The following is a 26,507-nucleotide window of genomic DNA, read 5'->3' as shown; positions in this document are numbered from 1 at the left end:
GCAACAATGCATTTGGTCTATTATTGCCATACCTTTCTCTATAGTCTTGAACTCACTTGAGTTGTTTACATCCTGAATCTATTATTTTCTTATTAAAACTTCGATTTCTACTAGTTATTTCCGAAGTCATTCATTTTTTCTGAATTTTGCATGTCTTGGATTAGCTTTTGAGTTCTCGTGTCACTTTTACTTATCTTTTCCCATTTCCTCTATCTGTCACTGCAACTTTTAAAGTCTATCTGATAGGGAGATATAATCTTCCATATTTTTGTGGTTGAATTCTGGAGTTCTCTCCTTGTGATAATTATATTCCCTTGAGATCTCAGTTGCCATGTGTGGTTTTTTGTTTTTATTTTACTATCAGCAACTTTGAGAACAGGAAGCTCTTTTCCAGCAATCTCACTTTGACTTTTTTCTTTCTTTTTTATTTAAAATCTTTTTTTTTTAAGATTTATTTTTATACAAGAGCTGGGGTACAGGCCAGAGGTGCAGGAGGGTGAGAGGATTCACCAGAGACAGCAGGGAGCAGAACAGACAATAGAAATACACTGCTGAGGGGAGCAGTGGGCGCGACAGGAGAGGTCTGCTGCGCCATATGGGAATCTCCCTGGCCGGCCGGGATCGAACCTGGACTGTCGAGGCTGCGGACGGCTTCACAGCACGGCGCTCAACCCGCTGAGCCACTGGGAAGGCCCCTGTGACTTTTTTCTTGATCTCTGTTGGCTTCCATAGAAACTGACAACTATATTTGTAGTTGCTGTCAGTAGAGTGTGGAAGGAACATGAAGGGGTCCAATCACCAAAGCTAATGTGCCAGTAAGGGCAGGTGTCTGGTTTATTTGTGATACAACTGATAGCCTTCCTCATTGGAATCTCAGATCTGAGATTCAACAATCCATCATCAGTGCACTTAACTAGGGCAGTGGTTAGGGTTAGGTAGGCAGAGAGTAGTCTAGGGCACCTTCTGTTGTCCTTTACTGGGCTTCAGCTGGGTCTATGGCATGTGTCTCCAAACCATTTAATTCTATACTTCCCATGACTCCTTGCTGGGTTGGAAGTTATCATCTATGTTCCCTGCCCCAGACCAGAGCCTCCAAGAGATTCTCTTCACCTCTTCTATCCAGTGATAAGTGAATTTCCTCCTTATTCCTCTAGTACAATCTGTGTTGCTCATCAAAGTGCAAGATTCAGTCTCATTCTGAGCCTCAGGACTCTCTTGGTGTAGAGAGACTCCCTGGTTGGTTAGGTTTTTGGGAATGAAGCAAGGAACCTCCTCTCATCACCTTGGTGGGCCCTCTCTTAGTTTGACTTTAATTGCTATCTTTTATCCTAGTGTAATGGCTATTGATTGACATAGTACTTCTTTTATTCTAGGCATAAAACTGAAATTAAAATAATTCAGAGTGTATTGCTAATAAATTCTTTTTTTTTTATGCATATAAGAACTGAGGTACAGGGCAGATGTGTGGGAGTAAGAAGATTCACCAGAGACAGAGTGGGGAACAGAACAGGCAGACTGACTGAAATACACTGCCGAGGGGAGCAGGGGACAAGTCAGGAAAGGTCTGCTGCATCTACCTGTCTGGGGATTGAACTTGTGCTGCAGTGGCTACAGATAGCTTCATAGGTTGCATCTTAACCCCTTGCACCACTAGGGAGACCCCTAATAAATTCTTTAAGGGTTATCTTAAGTCTTAAAAAGAAACACTTCAAGATCTATCATTTAAAATCTGCCAACACAGAACTTATGTTGATGTTAATTTTTGTGAAATCCTTGAGCCAAACCTAAATCCTTGTTGATATAAAATATTCTGAGAACACTGATACCATATTAAGTATACTTTATTAAACATACAATTCCAGACTTATAGCCACAATAATCTTTAAAAAATGGAGAGGGAAAGAAATAGGTAAAACTAAATAAAATTTTTTAAATTATATACCCATTCCTGAAAGCACTGTCACTGAGTAAAATGATGTAAATGAAAATTTTCCTTTAAAAAATTTAATTGGGTGTAATGTTATATCCCAAGATATCCAAAGAATGTACAAACTGAATGAAAGAACAAGTTTATAAATAATAACCAATATAGAAATACATTCTAAAGAAAGCTTATTATACTTGCCAAAGAGGAAAACTTGATAATGGATGGCAATTTGTGACAGGGAAAAATAAAGTAGTCACTCTTTCAAAGGTGCATTCTGCTTCCTACAACACTTTCCTCTCACCAATTTTCCACCCATTTGGGGACAAATGGTCATCTTACATTCAAACTGCACTTAAAATTAAGTTTTAGCATCTAATCAGTTGGGCAACAGGAGAAAGTACAGCATACAGCCTGTTGGCTGGGTTTATGGATCCAAGTGCATACACTTAAAAAAAAATTAGGGTATATAGTTCAGAAAAACACCTTTAGGGAACTGTGTTCAAAACTCATTGAAATGGCAATCACACATAATTTACTAAAGTGCTAGAAAAATGTAACCTCTTCGTTCCTCTCACTTGACATACTTATGGCAGAGTAAAATAACCTGATGCACAATTCAAATGTGTTCAAAATTATAATCTCAATGTAGAAAGTATCAAGTACATTAATGTGTCTCTTTCTGATAGTAATGTTTAAATATTGGAGGATTTTGCATATTTGTTCAGTGTTTTTTGGAGTTTGAAAAGTATACTCAAGAGGTTATTGAAAAATGATGTAACTTTTCTAAAGATGAATTCATATGCTTATTTATTAAGCAAATATACAAACAAATGCATTAATATCAAATAAAAACAAAAACCCATACAATACTGAATATAAATATTCTTGGCGGTTACAGATTTGAAACAAAATCTCTTATTCTACGATCAGTGCATGCAGTTTAACCCACTAAATTATCACCTTTGAATATCAAGAAACCAGAAACAAAAGATGATGTTTTAAAGAGGATAATAAGTTTCAAAGTAAAAGTGACTATTTCCCTTATTTGAAAAGCATAGAATTTTTCTAAAATGTCAAGTGAAAAGGTAAACACATTGGAAAAAACATTGCAGATCTAATTAAATAAAATTGAAAAAACTGTTCAATTATACACAGACCTAAAATGAATCTGTGAGATTTTAAGAATTAAAACTATTCACATAAGCACTTAGAGATGAATAATTAAGAGTACCTAATTAATGGAAACTTTCTACCCCCTTCTCTTCTTTATATATATACATTTCCTAACATCATTCAACAAAAAAAAGATAATGCTTTCAAGATACATAACAAATAAAGCAAGACCATTTCTATAAGCAACCTTTCTTAAAGGGAGGTTAACTTAAGAGAAACAAAGTAAACTATGAAATGAAGAGTGATTATGATGTTCACATAATAAAACAGGTGCCCCTTAATCAAACTTTAAAATATCAGACTGCTTAATTAATCATAGGAAAAGAGGACAAAAAATGGAAATAAGAGCTGAGACTAAATAAACTAAACTGCCAAGAAAATAATCTACCTTGTCTTCAGTTGCTCAAGTATAAAGGTAAACTACTCATTCCCATTCAGGGTGAATAGAGAATAAAATGGAAAAACTTATCCCTCATTATTCTATTAAAATTACCTATAAAAATGGGGAGAAAGTTAGGGAAAACTATACTTCCATCTCAAATCATTTAAAGACAAATACAGTTTAAACCAATCTTTTAACCACAATGACATATTCAATTTTGAAAGAATGGTCGGAAAAGGGAGAAAGCAAGTAGTTATTTTAAATTCCATGTAAACGGAATCTTTATACTCATGTATTAACTATTACCTTTTAAGTATAGACTCATTTCTTCTTTAATTCTCAAAAATACCCTGCCAAAGGCCGACTAAAATTTCATCCATACCACAGATGTAGAAACAAAGGGAGAAAAAAATGTTAAATGATCCATCAATATGTTATTACAAACTAGGAACAAAGTCTAACCTGTTCCTCTATAAATGTGTTATAGAAACATTAATAAATATCAGTGAAGTGATTAAATACTAAACCTGGTATTATCTTTCATATAAATTAAGATAGAAACAAAAGTACTGGATCAAAAATACTTAAAATTTTAAAATACTTTTCTAGGGAATCTTTTAAACTTTTAACAGGTGCACTAACTTACACAGGCAACATCACCAAACTATGTAACATTAAAGTTTCCAGTTAAGAAACTGGTCATCCATTGAGAAATACCAGGGAAAAAAATGCAAACCTGCTGAGAATGACAGAGCAAGAGGACAAGAAGATACTGGGTCCTTTATGGTGTAGTTTAGTCTTTACACTGATCCTGGAAATATGTACATTTCCAGAGTTCTTGTTGTGAAAAATAATTCAATGCCTTTGTTTTTAGAGACACCCCCCCAAAAAAAAAAATTCAGAAAATAGGTTATAAACTTTTGTAAAAGATTCATTAAAAAAAAATTTTTTAATAAACAAAAATGGCTAAAAACTTAGACTTCCTAATAAGACCTGTATGAATATGGAGCTGTGAAGACACATAAATCTGAAGTATCTGGAAGTATTTTGCTGTCTATATAGTCTTCAGCAAGATCACAAAGTGCTCAAAAATTCTTTGACCTAGAGGGAGGGAAAAATATGTTAATACAATTTCTTAACTAATTTGAGATACCTAATAATCATCTTCATTTAAAAGCAGATCAGTTGAAGAATTATTACAAAGCCATAGCAATTACATTTAAAAGAAATATTACATAAATACTTCATTACTCAAACATGAATGACCTAAAACGTCATTACAAAAGTTTACAACTAAGATTGATAGTATTCTACAACAGCTATAAGGCTAATTCTATAAACTTTTACTTAAATGCCATAGACTATTGACACATAAAGCTTTGACCTTGATAACATTAATAAATGCAATGGTTCAAGCAACATCGAAGGTCCAGACATGCAGATTTGTAATTTTTCTGAAACACAAATGTGAATCATAAACACTAATATAAATGAGAGAAAGTCATGTAAGCAGTGAATGAACCTAGTCAATTCACCAATATCACAATGTATTAAGACTGTTCTCTATATATCCTAGACTGCACAGTAATTCTAGAGACAATGAGTAAAGTCTTGTAAAAATAACTAAAATAGAAAGTCAATTATAAGCATTTATTAATGGAGATAAAAATAAGTAATATATATATGAAATGATGATTTTTTTAGTCAAAACACAAAAGTGTTATATAAAATTTAAAAAGTGGTTTTACATTCAGTTAAAATGATGGCTGAAGGAGACAGGGAACAAGAAATAAGATGATTTACATCTTGAATTGACAACTGTTGGATAGCCAGAGTCAATCCCCATGGAAATTATCTTTCATAACAGATTTGATCTGGGGAATAGCTGAGTTTGTGGTTTTAATGTTAAAACTTTACTTCAACAAGATATGAAAAATGAAAAGGATACAGAAATTTTTTTGATTCTAGCTATAACAGGAGAATACCAAAAACCTCCCCAGAAGATCAGGTCAATTAATCATTTATGTGGCCCTAGTCCTCCTCCAATGGCGAGTAGATGAGAAAGATAAATGTCTACTCTAAGAAGCAGACAACTAGAGATGCACATTCACAGAGAAACCATCACAAAGTGGAGGGTTGACCATGCTGGACTAGTGGATGAATATGTATGTCTTAACAAGAATTGCTGTGTCCTCACAGATGAAAGAGGTCATGCTGCAAATTCCCCGCACAGGGATCGGGCATGACTGACATGCAGTTCTATAAATGCACATGTTAGATTCGTCTTTTTTGCATTGTTTATGAAAGTTTTAACATAGTTATAATAAGTAAATATTTTTAGGTTATAAAAATTATCTTGTTTTAATAATTAAAACAAGAAAACTGGGTCCTCTCCTGGTGGCACAGCGGTTGAGTGCTGGGTTGCAAAGCTGCCCACAGCCTCTGCAGCACCGGTTCAATCCCCAGCCACCGGCGAGGGTCCCACATGGCGCACAGACCTCTCCTGCCATGCCCACTGCTCCCCTCAGCAGTGTATTTCATCGGTCTGCCTGTTTGTTCCCCGCTCTGGTTCTGGTGAATTCTCTCACCCTCCAGCGCTTCCGACTATACCCAATACTTGTATAAATAAATAAATAAATCTTGAAAAAAAAAAAAAAAAACAAGAAAACTGAATTGTAAGAGAAATAAGTGTATTCATACTATGCCATCTTTTTCAACTTCGAAATACTGTGCACTGTTAATATTTGTTCTCATTTATAAATGAGAAAATAAAATTTAAAAATTAAATAAAGTTATGGTTTACAGTAATACTGAAAAGGCTGATTTAATATTATTCAATTACTTTAATAGTACCATAAGTGAATTCTATTTTTATCATTAATAGTATTAAATGCTCATTTGAATATTTCAGATATGGTTTGATGTACACCAAGGGAAAAACAAATAGTGCTATAGTTGTTCTCTATAAATGTTAAGATTTTCAAACTTCTTGAGATATTTATCTAATTAGTGCCAAGTACTTGTTATAGTAAATAGCAGACATTTTCTGAAAGGAGAAAAGATCAAATTTCTTTCAAAAGTATACAAACAAAAATATGGCTATTTCTTTAGACCTTAGAGCCCCTAATTAATATGGGCACAGGATTTTTTTTTATATAATTACTGCTACCATTCTCTCTCAAGTGAGCATCAATATGTTACCTCCCAGTACCTTTATCAATATGGGTTACACTCACTCAACAGAATATCATTGACTCCCAAGTATCTGCGGAACAGATTAACTATAACCTACACAATGACTCAATGATCAGGCATCACCAATTCTTCATTGACAAAGCCCCAAATAAAACTTAAAACTAAAACTCCTTTAATCTCAACTTCAGCTAATAGAAAAATGAATGAAATCCATATCCCACAACGTCAAATATCGTCGATACTGAATTTAGCTTAAAAAGTTAAATTTAGTTTCACAAGCTATTAATCATTAAAATATCTAAAAAATCGGTGTTATAGGAAAGAAAAAGGACAAAGCAGAGGAAAAGAGGTAATCAAGAACTTCTGTCAATGTGCTTACTATATCACACACTACATTACAAACAAAGGAAGTAAAAGATAAAAGAAGGTTCATATTTTAACTAAGACCACAAAGCTAGAATATGAAGTTAGGATTGGAATCTGAACAATATAAATCCCTTGAAAGCTCTTACTGTCTCTTACTATAATTTTATGTTATCTTTTTTTTAGACAATGCCTTTCCAACAAGTTAGTTTACAGACAAAACAAGTGTTAGCTTATAGTCTTTGTATAAATCTACCTTTTCAACCAGACTATCATGTTTGTCCTTAAAGTCTTCATTAACATCCAGTGTTAATATAGGCACTTCTTGTAGATAATCAAAGTTGGTTCTGTTTAACAATGGAAAGATGAATAAAATTAGAAAAGCAATAAATAAAAGAGAAACACTAAAAACCCATTCCTATATTATCACTGAAAAATGCTGTCTTTTTTTTAATGACCAAAAAGGGCAGGTTTATTAGGGGAAAAAGGAAAGGAGAGGAAGATAGTTGCAGATACAAGCAGAAAGAAAGAGCTGCTGCTTTCAAAGGTAGAGGTCTGTTAAAAAGGGACATCTGCATAGACACAGGCAGTCTTGAGATGCTATCTACATTAAAGTGATACTGAAAGTGGGCCTCCCCTGGTGGCACAGCAGTTGAGCGCTAGGTTGCGAGGCTGCCTGCAGCCTCTGCAGCGCCAGTTCGATCCCAGGCCACCGGTGAGAGTCCCACCAAAAAAAAAAAAGTTATACTGAAAGTACTTCATCAGACAGCCCCATCTTTCTCACCTACATTTACTATATATAGCTTTAAAATCTCAGTTATAAAATATATAGAATTAGGCACTGTGACATGTAAAATACTCAAAACCAAAAACATACCCTGAAGTAGGCATTTTTTTGCATTTTAAAGATAAGAAAACTAAAGTTCAGGGAGGTCACTCTCCAGTCCTGAGATTATCTTAGATTGAACACCAATGAGACTAAATTTGAATTAAGATTTTACTAATGACAAAGTCCATGCTCTTAACAATTATGCTATACTATTTCCTAAGCCTTGATTGAACAAACAAATTTAATCTTATCTTATAATTCCCTCTGAAAAAGAGAAGCTAAGTAATATACACAGATGTAATTCCTACTCTATCACTTAATGTGCAATTCTACAGATCATGCCATCATTATCAGTGGGGGAGATTAGTTATAAAACTTATATACGGGATCTTTTTATAATAAAAAGAATCAAAACTCACACCAAACACTGTAAGATCCTAAAATACCAATAAATAAAATGGCTGAAAATGAAAAACTGTACATGTTCTGGATTAAAATCTGATGATTACTTCTAAAATATTAGTAAGAATAAAAAGTCTTACTTCAGTGTTCTATGCAGAAGCCAGCTTTCATGTTTGTAGTGAAGTTTTTCTAAATATTCAAGAGGAATTCCTTGTTCTTCATCTCTTCCCCGTAAATATATTCTATTCAAGCATTTCTAAAAGTAAGCAATAAGAAAGGTAGGACCATACTCTTGTCTGCTGCCACTAAAATTTTCTTCTTAGTGTCTTTTTAGTTATGCTAGCCAAAATCTCTATATATTGTTTCAAGAAAGTAAGTAAAAATAGTTCATTTAGAAAGTAAAGAAAGTAAAATAGTTCGTTTCCCCTCCTTGTGCTTTTCAACCATTTAGTGGCTCTAAACCATGGAGTGCTTTCAAAACTAAGTCAAAGTAAATCTACAAACTTCTGGCCTCCATATTTACAAAACACTCTAAAAGTTTGTTAAGAAGAAAAAAGGTTCAGGGGCCTCCCTGGTGGTGCAAGGGGCTAAGTGTCACACTATGAAGCAATCTGCAGCCTCTGCAGCACAAGTTTGATCCCAGCTGGCCAGGAAGCAACCCACATGGCGAAGCAGACCTCGCCTGTCCCGCCTGCTGCTCCCCTCAGCAGTGTATTTCAGTCAGACTGCCTGTTCTATTGCACATTATGTCTCTGGTGGATCCTCTCACCCCCCTAACCCCACATCTCTGGCCTGTACCCCAGCTCTTGTATGCATAAATAAATAAATTAAAAAAAAAAAGTTCAAAATATAAACTGCTTCAAAGTTTATTAAAAGTTCTCTTTCAAATAATTAGTGACTCTAATCAAAGAAATCATAAACAACATTGATAAAATAAAGTTCTGAGTTAAACTTTAGAAAGTCTTCACTAGGAATGTTCCTAGTAGAATGAAATTGGGCCTCCCTGGTGGCACAAGGGGTTAAGCACAGCACTGTGAAGCTATCTGCAGCCTCTGTAGCATAAGTTCGATCCCTGGCTGGCCAGGGAGATATCCATATGACACAGCAGACTCTCCTATCTTGCCCACTGCTCCCCTAGTAGAATGAAATTATTAGTAATCTTTATGTTCTTTTTCTTCTTTAAAAAAAGATTTATTTTTATTTATTTATGCATACAAGAACTGGGGTGTAGGACAATGGTATGGGGGAGTAAGAGGATTCACCAGAGACAGAGTGGGAAGCAGAACAGGCAGGTCTACTGAAATACACTGCTGAGGGGAGCAACAGGTGAGACAGGAGAGGTTTGCTGTGTCATGTGGGTTAGCTCCTTGCCCGGGTATCAAATTCATGCCACAATAGCTGGCAACAGCTTGACGGTACTGAGACTTTAATCCTTGTGCCACCAGGGATGCCTATGTTTTTTGTCTATATTTGCGTTAAAGACAGAAAAAAATTTTCATTTGACATCATTAAAATAATCATCTTGTAAAATAAAAACATTCAATATAAATAATCCCTATCAAAGTTTTTTTTGTTGTTTGTTTGTTTTGCATAGAAGAACTGAGGTGTAGGCCAGCGGTGCAGGGGATGAGAGGATTCACCAGAAACACAGTGGGGAGCAGAACAAGCAGATTTACTAAAATACACTGCTAAGGAGAGCAGCGGGCAAGATAGGAGATGTCTGCTGTGTCACGTGAGTTAGTTCCTTGACCAGGGATCAAACGTAGACCTAGCAGTGATAGCGTTAAGACAACCCCTAGGCCACAAGAGAGGTCCCCTGTCAAAGTTTCAATGGCATTCTTCAAAGACATAGACTATTATTGAAATTTATACGGAAATACAAGACTCCAAATATCCAAAGCAACTGTGACCAAAAAACTAAGAATGGTAGTATCACACTCCCATACTTTAAACTATATTACAAAGTTTTAACAATCAAAAACTGTGATGCTGAAACAAAAATAGACATATAGACCAATGGAACATAATTACAAACCCAGAAATAATCCCACACCTATATGGACAGTCTATCACAAAGGAGCCAAGGACATACTTTAGACAAAGGAAAGTCTCATCAACAAATGGTGTTGGAAAAACTGGATAGCCTCATGCAAAAGAATGAAACTAGACCACTATCTCACACCATCACAAAAATTAACTCAAAATGCTGATAAAAGACTGGGATATAAGGCCTGAAACCATAAAATGCTGCAAGAAAATATAAGCTAAACACTCCATAGCATAGGCATAAGTGATATCTTTATGGATTCATCTCCAACAGCAAGAAAAACAAGAAATATAAACAACTGGGACTACATCAAACTAAAAAGCTTCTGCACAGCAGGGAAAAAATCTATAGTGTAAACAAAGATAGCATACTGAATGGGAGAAAATATTTGCACACATATATCTGACAAGGGGCTGAAACCCAGGATCTACAAAAAACTCATACACTTAAGTAGGCACCTGTTCAAAGAAATTATACACATGGTTAACAGGAACATGTAAAAATGTTCATCATACCACCTCACACCTGTGAAAATGGCCCACATCAAAAAGACCAGAAACAGCAAATGTTGGCAAGGTTATAGAGAAAAAGGAATCCTCAGACAGTATGGGTGAGAATGTAGATTGTTTCAGGCCCTGTCAAAAACAGTATAGAGATTTCTCAAAATATTAAAAATAGATCTACCATTTAATCCAGCAATTTCTACTTGTAGGTATATACCTAAAGAACACGAAAACACTAAGTGGAAGATATATATACACCCCTATGTTCACTACAGCACTATTTGAAATAGGCAAGAAACAACCTAAGAACCCAAAGGCAGATGAATGGATAAGGAAGATGTGGTACATATACAAAATGGAATACTACTCAGCTATAAAAAATATGTACTTTTACCATTTGCAACAACATGGATGGAACTACAGAAGATTATGTTAAACAAAATAAGTCAAAAGAAGAAAGACAATACTGGATAGTGTCATTTTGATATGAAATATAAAGAAACCAAAGGGTCAGATAAAGTCAAACCAATAATAAATACTAGAAACCTGACTGGAGAACTGAGACTATCAGAAGGGGAGAGGGAAGTACACAGTGGGGGATAGGGGAGCACAATGAACTATAGTGAAGGACTATGGGTATTCTTGAGCTAGGTGTGGTGTGGCAACAACAGAGATTATCCAATAGGATCACACAAAGGTGATCCTATACCTCTAAACCATATACAATGTATAAACCAATATTACATCAATAAAAAGTATTAGTGAATCAAAAAAATATATTTCCAAAATAAATTTAAAAATTATTGTTAAATTCTGGCTTACTTGACACATTAGAAAATAAACAAAAATCATTACTTGGAATCAGAAACAATTTTTTTTTAAATTCAGTCTCAAGAACGACATAACACTCTTTCAGGTTAGAAGTCACAGTATTTACATTCATCAGAGCCTAATTTGTGACTTAGGGAAGTAACAGGAATGAAAAAGAGAAAAGTGAAAATACAAACACCAAAATCAGAAATTTCTTAATAATTTCATATGGAACTAATTTCATATGTAAACTAATTTCATATGTAGGACTAATTTTATATGTAAACAAAAATACCTGTTACAACTTATTACAAAGACATATCTTCAAGCAAGCTCCCATAACTGAAAATAGCAAGGATCCTCTTAGTCTCATCTCAACTGTAGCTGCTATTACCCACTCATTCCGAGCCACCAGCAACCATAAGAGATTTTTTGCAATGGACCTCCATCAACTTTGCCATTCATTCAGCAAATATGAGCTACTACTACATACCCAGGTCCTATTCTATGCACTGGAAATTCAATTGCAATAAACATACTCAAAATTCACCTCATTGAATACTATATTCTAGGAGTTACTTGAGCAATTATCTTAGTCTAGCTGTAACATATAAGAGAGTCTGCAAAAGTAAGAAAGTAATATTGATGAACAGAACTGAAAAGAACAGAGAAGGACCTGAGTTACTTGCCAAACCTGGGGTTATTGTTTGCAGAGATCATAGAATACTTCTGTGTATACAACTATGACTTTCTAGTTTGTGGGTGGGTAGTAGTAGGATTGAGAGCAGAATTAAACTAAACTGCCTTCAGAAACTATATACTACCAAAAATATTTCTACACATTAAATTTCCAATGCAAACAAATTTTTATTGCATCTTACCTCTGGAGTGGCTCGAAGATAAATGATTCCATCCAGTTCAAGGCTTTGGCCAAAGTGTTTATTCATCCAGTCATGCCAGTCTTGATAAATTGTCCACTCTGTTTCATTCATGCAGTCAGATTCATACAAATTAGATGCAAAAATATACCTGAAAAAGAATTTACATCAACACAATAATCCGTCTCAAAAAAAAAAAATCACAAAGAAATATAAGAGAGAAAATGGTTCTACTAAATGGACATGGAACATTTACCTAAAACCTCTGGGAGAAAAAGCCTTAAAGGGCAGAGAAAGACAGTATTTCCAACTCTAAGAAATATGTTCTTGGCTAGTAGTTTCCAAAAATATGGTGTGAGAAGACCCATCCAGGGGTTCCATGAGAAATTACATTACATCATATACTATAATTCAACCAAAAGAACCTATTATAGAGACTGAATAAAGAAACATAAATGATAATAGTTATTTCAAGTTAAACATTAAAAAGATTTGCAAAAACATGAAATAATGCTTTCTCACTTGTTTTTTAAAATATCTTAAGTACATAATTTATGCATACATAATGGCTATAATATACTCAATTTTATATAGGTAAATAATATCTTTATGTTTCTCAATCTTAATTTTTAATAACATAAATACCAATAAGACACACAAAGCTGGAGAAAGCTGGACAAACCTCTTCAGCCTCCACAGTATTTATTAAGTATGGAAAGGGGTCCTAAGACCAGGAAGTGTGAGAGTCTCTTTTGTGAGCCAACTCTAGAAGTTAAAAGAATCCTTGCACAATAGGTAGGGTGATTCTAAGGCCCCTTTAGGAATATTGGATCTCCTTAATGCAGGCACAAGTACAGATCCAGATTTAATCACAGTAAATAAGAATTTTAAGGTTAAAGGAGAAAAAAAAACCTCCTCTGTAAATTTAAATGTAAATTTGAATGAGCCGCCACATTCCTTACAGTTTACAGGGAAGGGATTATAAGTGCTAGAACATCCCTCACATCATCAGTACCAAACTGCTGAAGATACTGTCATTTTCATCTCAAATCCCCAACTCAGCCTTTTTGATTCCCAGGAAACAGGAAAAAAAAAGTTCTAAGCCAAGATTCCAAACTGACAAGTACAAATAATTTGTATGTACCTGTCACTATACACAGATCGCTCAAAAAATAATACAGGTTCCTCTGCATCTTTGAGCTTGCCATTGAGAGAGGCAAGTTGAGCTCTTATTCTACTGAGGCAGGCATATGACTGGAAGGTAAAAGACCATCGTTCAGGCTTCTGATACATCATCTGAAGAACATTCCCACCACTCTTCTGAGATGTCGTCAGTTCCTATTTTGAATTTGAAAAAAGAAACAAAGTCAATGATAAATAATTTTTTAAGAAGTTCAAAAAGAGAAGATGAATCATTAAATGCATCAGGATGAGCAAAACTATGATGATGAGGTCATTTTCTCCTACTTTTTCCCCACTGTATTTTTCAGGTTAAAGCTAGTTTAACCACTAATTTCTTAGATCTTTTTCACAAGGAGCCACAAACTAACAGCCTATGGCAGAAATTTCTTCTTTGATCCCAACAACTTTTTTTTTTTGTTTTAAAGATTTATTTATTTATGCGTACAAGAACTGGGCTAGGCCAGAGGTGGAGGGTGAGAGGATTCACCAGAGACAGAGTGGGGAGCAGAACAGGCAAATTGACTGAAATACACTGCTGAGGGGAGCAGCGGATAAGACAGGAGAAGTCTGCTGCAAAAAGTGGGTCACCTCCTCGGTGGGGAATCAAACTCCTGCTGCAGTGGCTGCGGATTGCTTCATAGTGCTGATGCTTCACCCCTTGTGCCACCAGGGAGGCCCCCTGAGCCTAACAATACTTTTTAAAAATGTAGTTGCGTGCCTCCCCTGGTGGCGCAGCAGTTGAGAACTGGGCTGCGAAGCTGTCCTCAGCCTCTGCAGCTGCCAGTTTGATCCCCGGTCACTGGAGAGGGTCCCACATGGCGCACAGACCTCTCCTGCCACGCCCACTGCTCCCCTAAGCAATGTATTTCATCATTCTGCTTGTTCTGTTCCCCACTCTGGCTCTGGTGAATTCTCTCACCCTCCCGCGCTTCTGACTGTACCCAGCGCTTCTATAAATAAATAAATGAATTTAAAAAAAAAAAAAATGTAGTTGCTGGCCTCCCTGGTGGCCTAGGAGTGCTACCACCACTACGGCTCACCCACAACAGCCTGTGATAGCCTGAGTTCAATCACCAGCCAGGGAGCTAACTCACACGGCCCAGCAGACTTCTCCTTTTTCACCTGCAGCTCCCCTTGGCAGTGTACTTCAGTCAGTCTGCCTGTTCTGCTCCCCACTCTGTCTCTGGTGAATCCTCTCACCCCTCCGCACCTCTGGCCTGTACCCCAGTTCTTGTATGCATAAATAAATAAATCTTAAAGCTTTTTTTTTAATTTTTTTTATTAAGGCATGTTTCATTTATTTATTTGTATGTTTGTTTTTTTATACATGCACTGGGTACAGTCAGAAGCGTGGGAGGGTGAGAGAATTCACCAGAGCCAGAGCGAGAAGCAGAGCAGGCAGAAGGACCAAAGCACACCGCTGAGGGGAGCAGCGGGCGGCAGGAGAGGTCTGCGCGCCATGCGGGACCCTCCTCCAGTGGCCGGGGAGCAGCCGGGGATCGAACCAGCGCTGCAGAGTCTGTGGGCAGCTTCGCAACCCAGCGCTCAACCGCTGCGCCACCGGGGAGGCCCAATAAATAAATCTTTTAAAAAATATATGAGACAATGGGGATTACGAACACAGACTGAATAACACAAAAGAAATACTCATCTTTTAGATGCTATTTTTTTAAATAATATTTCTGGAGTTATTTTTAATGAGTCTTTAAGTTCCACAGACGAAGTACATATTATCTAGAACAGATTCTTACATTGTGGGAAAGGAACCCCTGAGTCTTTCAGGGAATCTGCAAGGGAAAACAAAAATTTGTTTTCACAATAAATCCAACTTTTGCTATTAAGTCAGATGTTAAAGAGATTACAAAATGTAAAACAATGCCACTTTCCTCACAATTTTTTGTTCTGTGTAAGTTTTTTTTTTTCATAAAAATATTATTTATGTAAGCATGTAGTTCATTGTAATTTTTTTAACATCTTTTTTTTTATAGAGGCATGTTTTATTTATTTATTTGTTTGTTTGTTTGTTTGTTTGTTTGTTTTTGTTCATACATGCACTGGGTACAGTCAGAAGCGCGGGAGGGTGAGAGAATTCACCAGAGCCAGAGCGGGGAGCAGAGCAGGCAGAAGGACTGAAGTACACTGCTGAGGGGAGCAGCGGGCGGCAGGAGAGGTCTGCGCGCCATGTGGGACCCTCCTCTAGTGGCAGGGGAGCAGCCGGGGATTGAACCGGCGCCGCAGAGGTCGCGGGCAGCTTCCCAACCCAGCGCTCAACGGCTGCGCCACCGGGGAGGCCCTCATTGTAATTTTAAAAGAAGTAACTGACACATCTTTAAAGTGTTTCAAATTAAATTCTAACAGTAAATTTGATAGTTCTAACTTAACATAAAGGTTCTTTGATTCTTTAGTAATTACAGACTACCTTATAAATTTGTTTAGTTAAATAAAGTAACATTAGTTATTGAATGATGCTGTCTTATGTCTTAAAGTTATTAAGGACTCACAGGATTAATCTACTCAATAAGAACCAGTTTACCTCCTAAAAACTTCACATATACAGTATCTGCTTTAAGTATTTTTATTAAATATAGTTATATATAATAACATATAAACCCAAATAACTTAAGTCAAACCCGATTTAAAGCACTTAATATTATTGTGAGAATATTTATAAAAATTATAAAAATGGCACTTAGTCAATATAATCAATGAACGTGAAAAATACATATTAAGGTTATTCAAACTATACTGCCCTCTGAAAATTGAGCCAACTTCTTGACAAGTGATTTAAACAGCAAATTCACATAACTAATTTACTCTATAAGAAAAAAAGGCAATGTAGAATAACTGTAAGAAAGAAAAAATCAACAAACAACAAACAACTATGAACCAGAGACACACTATTGGGGGGAGTGGGGAAAGGAGGGGTTGTGGTCAAAATAAGGGGGGTGCAATTGTATGGGGAATATAAAAATAAAAAGAAAGAAAAAAGAAAGAAAAAATGGCAAATGTAGATTAAAGGTCCAGAAATGCTTAACTAAAATGAACATGACTAACTATAATAAGAAAAGAGGTGGGCCAGGATCCTGAAGAATATTTATATAGACTTATTCAACAATTCCATAAATATTAGCTTCAGGATCAACTACATTTAGATCCAAATTTTAAAGTGTTATTTTGGTCCATAATCTATGAATATTCATCCCTTAAGCAAGTTCTCAGAAATGTCTGATTCATGTCAATAAATGTAAAATATGCACTTGGTGTAACCCTAAACTTTTGAGGAAAGGCAATCATACCTTTAAACATAATATTCTGATCATAACTCAATGAAAAATATAGGAAAGAGCAGAGATATATACCAAACAGTCTTTCTCAAAAGTACACTAAAAATAAAATCAAGGCTTTGAGCCCAAATAATAACAAAAATCACAAAGTAATACACATTATTATTTGAAATAAACCTACAATACAAAGTTGGATAATCATCTGGATGGTATGTTAAAGATGATCTTACCATGGGAGTAGAAGGGAGGGAAGACTACATAATATTCTTAAGTACTCTGCCGCACTATTTTGCAGCTTATGAACGGTACAGCAACATTTCAACCACTAGGTGGCAGGTAAAAAAAAATAAAACAGCTTGAAAAAAAAACCATGCTAACCATGCAGGTGCAAAATTAGTTACTAAGTACCAATAACCCCAGTTACCATCAACTGCCAAGAAGTGTGATTAAATGGTGAAATTCAAAGTAGAACTATCCCTGTGTGGGTTGGGTTTGAAACTGTGTTCTCACTACTGACAGTATTCTATGAAAGGACAGTGGATGATACAAAGTATAACCCCAAGGAATGTATCAGAGATGGAACTGGGGAAGAAGGGCTCCAGAATGAAGAAAGAAAAGCCCCTATCTTGAATTTAGTGGCAGTCCAGAAAAAAAAGAAAACATCCAGCTATATTAGGGAACCCACCCATACAATACCAGTGTCACACTCCACAACTTTATCTTCAAAATATTATCCCCACACTATCTGAAACTTCACCTAAAAATATAAGTCCTTATCACACACACACATAGTTCTGAGAATGTGTACAAAAATCCAATGAAGGTAACATCATAGAGACATGACTGGATTACAGTAAACAGTCTCATAAAAGTATGTTAATGGTAGTTCTAATAAAATTATATTCTGACTCTAGCATATGGGAAGAAAACATGTGAGTCTATAGACATGAGTATGAGACCCATGAATCCACTTTTTTTTTTTTGCATAGAAGAACTGGGGTGAATTATCATCACAAGAATTTTTTATGTGAGTTTCTACCCCTGGTGGAGATATTATCTTAGGCAAAGTTACTGAAACCTGAGAAGAACAAACAGGAACTTCTAAAATGAGTAAAGTTCTGTTTCTTAAGCTGGACAATATTTACAAAGATGTTAGCCATAAAAATTATTCTTCAAATTGTATGCAGGTTTCACGTATTTTTCTGCAGTTACATCAAGTTAGTAAAAAATATTGAAAGCAGCAAATAAACAAATTTACCCACTTTCAAACTCTATTTAAGGCTAACACTGTCTTTCCCTAAACACTAGACTAAAAAATATCAATTCTTAAGAAAATGGAGACCATCGTACTGAAAGGGAGAAGATATTTGTACATCATACATTTAACAAAGGAGTAACACACAAGATCTACAAAGAAATCATGCAACTCAACAAAAAGAAACAACCCAATCAAAAAATGAGTAGAACAGCTAAAGAGACACTTTCTCGAAGACATATACAAAGCCATGACACGTGAAAAAATGCTCACGATCATTTATCATCAAAGAAACGCAGACCAAAATCACAATGAGATACCACCTCATTCCTATAAGAATGGCCAATAATAATTAAAACTAGAAACAAGTGCTGGTTAGAGTATAGAGGAAAAAGACCCTTGTACAATGTTGGTGGAGCGTAGACTAGTCCAGCCTCCGTGGAGGTTTCTCAAAATATTAAAAGTAGATCTATCATATGATCCAGAATTCCATTCCTAGTTATCTACCCAAAGGATACAAAAACTCTAATTCAAAGGGATATATACACTCCTATGTTCACCACAGCACTATTTACATTAGCCAAGTTATGGAAAAAATCCAAGTGCCCAAGGATAGATGAGTGGATTAAGATTTGGTATATATGGAATACTACTGACTGATAAAAAAGATCGACTCTTGCCGTTTACAACAACATAGGTGTAACTATAGAGGGTTATGTTAAGCAAAATAAGTCAGAAGGAAAAGACAAATACCAGATGATTTCACTTATATGTGGACTATAAATAACAAAGAAATAAATAAAAACAAATCCTTAAAATGTGACAACAGAACTGAGGCTATCAAAAGAGAGTAGGGCCTCCCCTGGTGGCGCAGTGGTTGAGCGCCGGGCTGCAAGGCTGCCCGCAGCCTCTGCAGAGCCGGTTCGATCCCCGGCTGCTGCCAGGCAAGGGTACCACCTGGCACACAGACCTGCCCTGCCGCCCACTGCTCCCCTCAGCAGTGTATTTTGTTGGTCTACCTGTTCTGTTCCCTGCTCTGGATCTGGTGAATTCTCTCACCCTCCTGTGCTTCTGACTGTACCCAGTGCTTGTATAGATAAATAAATAAATCTTTAAAAAAAAAAAAGAAAAAAAAGTGGAGAGTAAAGGGGAGAATAAAGAGAGGAGGGGGCTCAATGGAACCATGGTGGAAGTATTTTGGTAGTGAATGAGGCATGACAACATATATGTGCAGAGGTGTGTGAACCTACACCGCTGAAACATATACACTATTATAAATCAAAATTATCTCAATAAACATAGTTAAAAAACAGAAAAAGAAAATGGGAGTCCATATAGGAAAATATTTCTTCAAAATTTAGTCAAAGAATTGTGGTACACTAAGCAGGGCCCCATACCTAAAGTTAACTCACTAGCAAATAGATGTGTGATAAAAATATTTTTGGTTATTTAAAACTATATATCCTCAAAGTCTTCAGAGTATCTTACTAGTGAGTCTTTTTTGTATATGTGATTTACATTTTAAGTACTCTTATTCCCATATTTTTCTTGAAAAATATTTTTTTTCAATCCCCTGTCCTCAATTATGTTTTTTTTTAAAGATTTATTTATTTGTTTATACAAGCACTGGGTACAGTCAGAAGTGCGGGAGGGTGAGAGAATTCACCGGAGCCAGAACGAGAGCCAGAACAGACAGACTCTCTCACCAGAGCCAGAACAGACAGACTGATGAAGTACACTGCTGAGGGGAGTAGCGGGCGGCAGGAGTGGTCTGCGCACTATGTGGGACCCTCACCCGGTGACCGGGGATCAAACCGGCGCTACAAAGGCTGCGGGCAGCTTCGCAATCCAGCGCTCAACCGCTGCGCCACCAGGGAGGCCCACCCCGGCCCTCAATTCTAACAAATAAATTTTCAACATATTATTTCCATTTTGAAGATTTCTGTTAAGCTTTTAATTTCAAATTTTAGTTCTTTAGAAAGAAAAATTTTAATAATTATGTCCCCTCATACACAAACAATAAAAAAATTTCTGTAAAAATATGAAATTTCATGGGCCTCCTTGGGGGCGCAAAGGGTTGAGACACAACCTATGAAGCTATCTGCAGCCACTGCAGCACAAGTTCGATCCCCAGCCAGGGAGGTACCCACAGCAGTGGCGCAGCAGACCTCTCCTGAGTCACCCGTTGCTCACCTCAGCAATGTATTTCAGTCAGTCTGCTTGTTCTGTTCCCTACTCTGTCTTGGTGAATCTTCTCACTTCCCACACTTCTGGCCTGTACCCCAGTTCTTGTATGCATAAAATAAACAAATCTTTAAAAAAAATGAAACTTTACTGTTATTCCCTTTTCACTTTCAATGGGGAATGAAAAAGTGCTAAAAAATTGGAATTTGTGTTCAGGGTAAAAATCTGACAAGAATGAAAGTACAAAAAAAAAAGAGGTAAATAAATGGTTTTAAGACAAAAGCCTTGAACAATACTAATAAAATTTAGTTATTGGGTAAGTTTTTGTTTTATTTTTTGTTTGGTTGTTTTTAAAAAAATGCAAAAATCTGCTCAAGGAATTCAATGTGCTATTATTTCTTTTTAATTTTTGATTTTTAAAAGCTGTTTATTTCTAAAATATTTTATTTATATATATTTTTTACATCATTGTTCATTTTTGTACATTTGCATTCTCCTCTCAGGTACAGTCCCCACAGAATTTCCACCACCAATTTACCCGTGCACCATCAGCACAGTCCCTTGTGCTTTGCTCTTCCTGCCCTCCCTCCCCCTCCCTTGCAGAACAACTCTGATTTACAGTTGCCTGCTTTGTTTTGTTGTGTTTTTTTAATGTTGTTATTTTTTTCCCCTGATCCCTTACTTGGTTCCCCTATATTCCTCCTCTAAGTGAAACCATCAGATAATTTTCTTTATCCTTCTGAGTTGTTTCACTGAGCATAATCCCTTCTAACTCCATGTTGCTGCAAATGGCATTGTTTTATCTTTTTTTGATTGCTGAATAGTATTCCATTGTGTATATATACTACATCTTCTTGATCCACTCATCTATTTTAGGCATTTGGGCTGTTTCCAAGTCTTACCTATTATAAATAGTGCTGCAATAACCATGGGGTACAGGTATCCTTTGAGTTGATGTTTTTGTGTCCTTTGGGTATATGTCCTATGAGTGGAATTGCTGAGTCATATGGTAGCTCCATTTTTAGCAGTCTAAGGAACTTCCACACTTTCCATGGTGGTTGAACCAGTTCCCACCAGCAGTGTAAGAGTTCCTTTTTCACCACATCCTCACCAACATTTGCTGTTGCTAGTGTTTTAAATATGTGCCATTCTCACTGGTGTAAGGTGATATCTCATTGTGGTTTTGATTTGCATTTCCCTGAGTATAAGGGATGTTAAACATTTTTTCATATGCCTGTTGGCCATTTGCATTTCCTCTTTGGAGAAGTGTCTTTTAAGTTCTTCTGTCCATTTTTGGACTAGATTCTTTATTTTTGTTGTATCCTGTGAGTTCTTTGTATATCTTTGTTATCAGTCCCTTATCAGTTGCGTGGAGAGTGCAAAAATTTTCTCCCAATCAGTATGGTGTCTCTTTGTTTTGGTTAATGTCTCTTTTGCTGTATAGAAGAAAAGCTTTTAACTTCTTAGATACAATAAAGTACAGAGATCTTAAATAACAGCTCAATGAATATTTACATATATATCCCTCCACTACCTAGGTGAAGATATAGACAAAGGTAGATTTGAACCTTTTTTGGAAAAGGAAAAACAGAAAATGCAAGAGATTAAATACTACTGATCCTCTAAATCAAAGATTTTTATTTTACTTAGTTAAATTTTATTTTCGTACCTCAAATTCATCTTGAGTACTTTGAACATTGCACCACCTAGCAACAGGTTCAGGAACCACTTCCCAGTCCTCACAGACTTGCTTAAGAATATTCACAAATGTTGATTTCCCTGCAGCTATGGTGAAAGAAAAATAAAATTGAAGAAGAAAACATATAAGGAAAAAAAAGTCAAAATAATTATCAGCTTTTACAAAATTTATAACACAATGTCTGTAATAAAAAAGTTAGTAAATAATACAAACCCAAAAACATTCAATTTCTAAATGTTCTCACTTGATTTTTAAAAATCAAAACCAAGAGGGTCCTGCCCACTGTATTAAGCATATTTATTTCCTATCTTTTTTAGCTTAGCAAATTCATGGAACTTGGTACAAGTTTTAGGCAAGATGCTATGGGGGGGGAATAAAACCCTAGACCTAGACTCACTTTCCTTAACCAGACAATCAGAGAGAACTTTGTAGGGAAGTATTTAAATGTGTATATGTTTGTGGATAAGTCACTGAACCAGTCCAAGCCTGCTGCACCATAATGGAGACAATATACAAATAACGCCCTCCTGGAAACTTATTGTAATAAACAAGGAAATTATTACTACAGTGATAATGATTCCAGCCTCTTGCATTTTCAAATTTTTTCTCTCTTTTGGCTCTGTTCTCCCAGCTTATAAAAGTTCCGGTCTTTCCTATCCAAAACCAAAACCAATTTAGAATCCACCAAATAAACTACAAAATACTCATCCAATGCCTTTACTTGAAGACTTTTTTAGAATAGGAAATAATATGGTTATTATATGACACTAATTATTACATGGTACTACAGCTAACAGAAATTATAGAAATGTTTTTGCAAAGTACTTCCTACAAAGTTATAGTGGTATTTTCCCTGCTTTCATTTTACTTTCATGATTCTGTGCACTCTATCCAACCCTTTGGGGAAAAAAAAGCTATATTATGACTTTACTTCTCCCTGATCATTCATTTTTGTAATATGGGGAAGGTGGGGTGGGGAGAAGGAGTAGTTAAGGTGTAATCAGTACATATTAAATTCACTACTTAGTAGATCTGCCTGTTCTGCTCCTCACTGTCTCTGGTGAATCCACTCACTCCCCACACCATTGGCCTGCACTCCAGTTCTTGTATGATAAATAAAAATAAATCTTTATTAAAAACAATTACTCAGAAATGCAGTCCACTTAATGGCAGGAAAAGTACTGAGTTAAAGGTTAACAAGGTGTAGCAATACTCCTAATGACCGCCACACCCTAAAGTCACCAAATGTAGTTGTATTAGACATCTCTGGTTTGCATAATTTATGTGCTGGGAGAGAGAAATACACACACATAAATATACATTTTTTAAAAAAGCAACTTAAGTATGATTAAGAAAAAGTGTCCTCTTCCTTACAAATTGGATCCAAAGAAGACAAAAATAACCTACCTTTGACTTGCAGAATTATATTCAAACTTAGAATATTAAATAGAGCAACAGAAAAGAAGAACCTGGAAGAACTTTAAAGTATCACACTGGGGTGAAGAATGGGAAGACGGGCAGTTAACAAGAATGTAACAGAATGAACAGAGAACAACTGAGAAGCAAAACATAAGTCATACCATCACCACAGAATAGGATAAAAACTTTAAAGCATAAAGTAGGTGGCTATCAGATTTAATCACAAATTTTGTGTGGAGAGGGTAAACATAAGAGATGAAATGCATTCAGGAAAATGGTAAGGTCGAAACACATAAAATCTAAAATCATCACGAGGCATTTCACTAAGCTAGACTGAGGAATCAAAGACAATATGATGTTCAAAAGAACACCCAAGGAACACACTAAAAAAATCCCACATCAGCTACATTCTGAAAGTTCTTAACCCTAGAGCATTCAGCTTTCTTCTGACACTGCTACAAAAAGAAAAAGTTCATACAGTAATAACAGTTACACTTAGTTCAAGCAGAGTAACAACAATTACCTATAATTCCCATTCCTTAACTTTTTGGGGGTTTTTCATACCAACACCTTAAGCTGGAGCAATAAAACAAACAATTCCTCTTTGAGGGTGTGTGTACTTTCATTTCTATTTATTTTACTATTATATTTATCTGTTATAAATATATTACTTTTTTATTATAAATAATAAACATATAAATATATTGTAATATATAATTATAAATAGAATATATTATATATTTCTATTTCTATTATCTTTATTTCTATTCCCTGTAATGCTACCAAACAATGCTCTGTTTGTCTTGCCTTTTTAAATAAGGTACAAGTGCTTTGGATGTGGTATGAATTTTAGAACATTTGCTATACGCATGAATGGACAATACCCAAGTTGGAGCCAAAAAAATTCTATCAAAACAGGAAATGTCAGGCACATACTAGGTTTCCTGTGGTAGGAAACAGAATAATTGTAAGTTCAGGTGTATCTTTCAAAAATGACATGCATGGTATGGTCTGCGCCCACCTGGGTTAAGAACAGAAATTGTAGTGGTCTGTGAAGCAACCCAATGTTTACTTAGATGTGGGGTTGGGAGTGAGGAACTCCAAACCGTCAAGATGGTTTAAACACTCTTTCCTAGTACCCAAATATTTATGAGTTATATTCAAAATCACTAAAAAATTAGAGACAGCACCAGTGTCCACAATTGGGGAATAAACTGTGATATAGCCATGCAAAGGAACATTATACCTAGTCAAAAAAAAAAAAAAAAAGAACAAACAACATAAACATAAAAGTCCTTCATATGGTGGATTGGTTCTTGCAAATTTGGACTTTAAGCAAAACTAAGTCTAAGGAAGGCTGGTACTTAAATAACTTTAGTTGAAATGCAGGATTTCGCATCAATTTTATCACTAACGGACTTTGAATTAAATTACATTATTTAAGCACTTGCTATGCAAGCAACAGGAATGAATCAAAAAGCATGATAAATTTATTTTTTTTAAAGATTTATTTATGCATATAAGATCTGGGGTACAGGCCAGAGGTGTGAGAGGTGAGAGGATTCACCAGAGACAGAGCGGGGAGCAGAACAGGCAGATTGACCGAAGGACAATGCTGAGGGGAGCAGCAGCGAGTCAGGAGAGGTTTGCTTCACCATGTGGGTAGCTCCCTGGCCGGGGATCGAACTCATGCTGCAGTGGCTGCAGACAGCCTCATAGGTTGTGTCTTAACCCCCTGCACCACCAGGGAGGCCCAGCATGATAAATATAAAAGATACAACAAGCTAAATGTTCTGATTCTGTTTATATGACATTCTTGTATTGCAAAATTCACAGGGGCTGACCATAAAGGAGAACAAAGAAACTATGAGTTTTATTCAAAATCATCATCGGAGGTGATGGATATTTATTTGCCAGTTATTTACATATCTTTTTAACTTTGGGGGTACATTTCACACCGCCATATGTGCATAATCAGCTCCACTCATCTGCCACCATCCTCCCTCTCCAATTCCCTCTGGTACAATCTAACAACTATTTTTGCTGTGCTTTGCCAATGTGCTGTTGGCTATCTGTGTTCCACAAATAAGTGAGACCATCATGTCTTTCACTCTCTGACTTATTTCACTTAAGATAATCAAGGCTGCTGGAAATGTTTTGAATTTTGATAGTGGTGACAGTAAAGCATGAAGTCTGTCAAAGCTCAAGGCGGAGGACACCTAAAATGGGATACTTTCTCTTCATTATCAAACGTCTTCTTTTATTTCAGGGAATTCCCCCGTTTTGAATTCCACTTGTCTGACATTAATATACTCACTCCAGCTTTTGCATGTTTACATTTGCACTGTACAGCTTCTATCATTTTCAAAAGGAGCAATTTAACATATGGAATTTACACCTAAAGAAATGACACACACCCCTCAAAAAAAAAAAAGGTAAAACCTCTCCGCTTCGAGCGATTTCATCAAAAAGGATGAAACAGGCCCAAAGCGCGCCTCACAAAGCGGGTAGGCCTAGGTGCGGGCCCAGCCGCCCGCTCGCCGCCTCCACCGAGGGAGGCCCGGGAGGGAGGGCGGATGCTCTGGGCGGGAAGGGATCGCGTCCGCGGCGGCCTCCGCCCCGCAGGGCTGGGCGACGAGTCCCCCAAGAAAAGCAGGCGAGAGGCAGCGAGGTCAGCCGCCGCGACCCCCTCGGCCTCGGGCCCAACATTCCCCGGGGCTCCTTACCGATGTTCCCTTCGATGGAAATTTTCTTGATGCGGGTTCCCTCAGAGCTCGTCGCGGGCGAAGGGCAGCTCCTCTTGGGTGGGGTGGCCATGGCTCCTGCGGCGGCCTCGAGCGCGTCGGGAGGGAGGGCGGTGCGGTGCCTCAGGTGTGCGCGCTGGGCTCGACCCCCGGCTGGACGCCACCCGTCGCAGGCTCTGGCGCTGCCGGGCTGGAGTTTGATTTTGGCGCGCAGAGGTAGCTACAGACGGG

At 36.5% G+C, this 26,507-nt stretch overlaps 1 protein-coding gene across 1 annotated transcript; it reads right to left on the bottom strand.

Annotated features, from left to right (window-relative positions):
* Nucleotides 1-1,839: 1,839 nt before the first annotated feature.
* On the bottom strand, nt 1,840-26,507 carry DCK (deoxycytidine kinase). Its single transcript, XM_037529867.2, has 7 exons — nt 26,259-26,507; nt 22,084-22,199; nt 13,654-13,847; nt 12,513-12,660; nt 8,412-8,527; nt 7,297-7,387; nt 1,840-4,583 (listed from the first exon to the last, which is right to left on the bottom strand). Exons 1-7 carry the CDS (start codon nt 26,347-26,349, stop codon nt 4,557-4,559), a joined length of 783 nt encoding a protein of 260 aa, XP_037385764.1. The 5' UTR covers nt 26,350-26,507; the 3' UTR covers nt 1,840-4,556.

The sequence above is a fragment of the Talpa occidentalis genome, unplaced genomic scaffold, assembly GCF_014898055.3.
Source record: "Talpa occidentalis isolate TD23 unplaced genomic scaffold, MPIMG_talOcc4v2.1 talOcc4.6, whole genome shotgun sequence".
NCBI classification, from domain to species: domain Eukaryota; kingdom Metazoa; phylum Chordata; class Mammalia; order Eulipotyphla; family Talpidae; genus Talpa; species Talpa occidentalis.
The sequence above is the reverse complement of the archived record's forward strand: the minus strand, read 5'-3'. Positions and strand labels throughout refer to the sequence as shown.

Excerpts from the sequence above, each read along its gene's own strand:
- DCK (XM_037529867.2), bottom strand. The coding sequence starts at position 26,349 with ATGGCCACCCCACCCAAGAGGAGCTGCCCTTCGCCCGCGACGAGCTCT. Across the intron at positions 22,200-26,258 it reads TTCCATCGAAGGGAACATCG|CTGCAGGGAAATCAACATTT; the intron begins GTAAGGAGCCCC and ends CTTTCACCATAG. Across the intron at positions 4,584-7,296 it reads ATGATAGTCTGGTTGAAAAG|GTCAAAGAATTTTTGAGCAC; the intron begins GTAGATTTATAC and ends CCCTCCCTCTAG.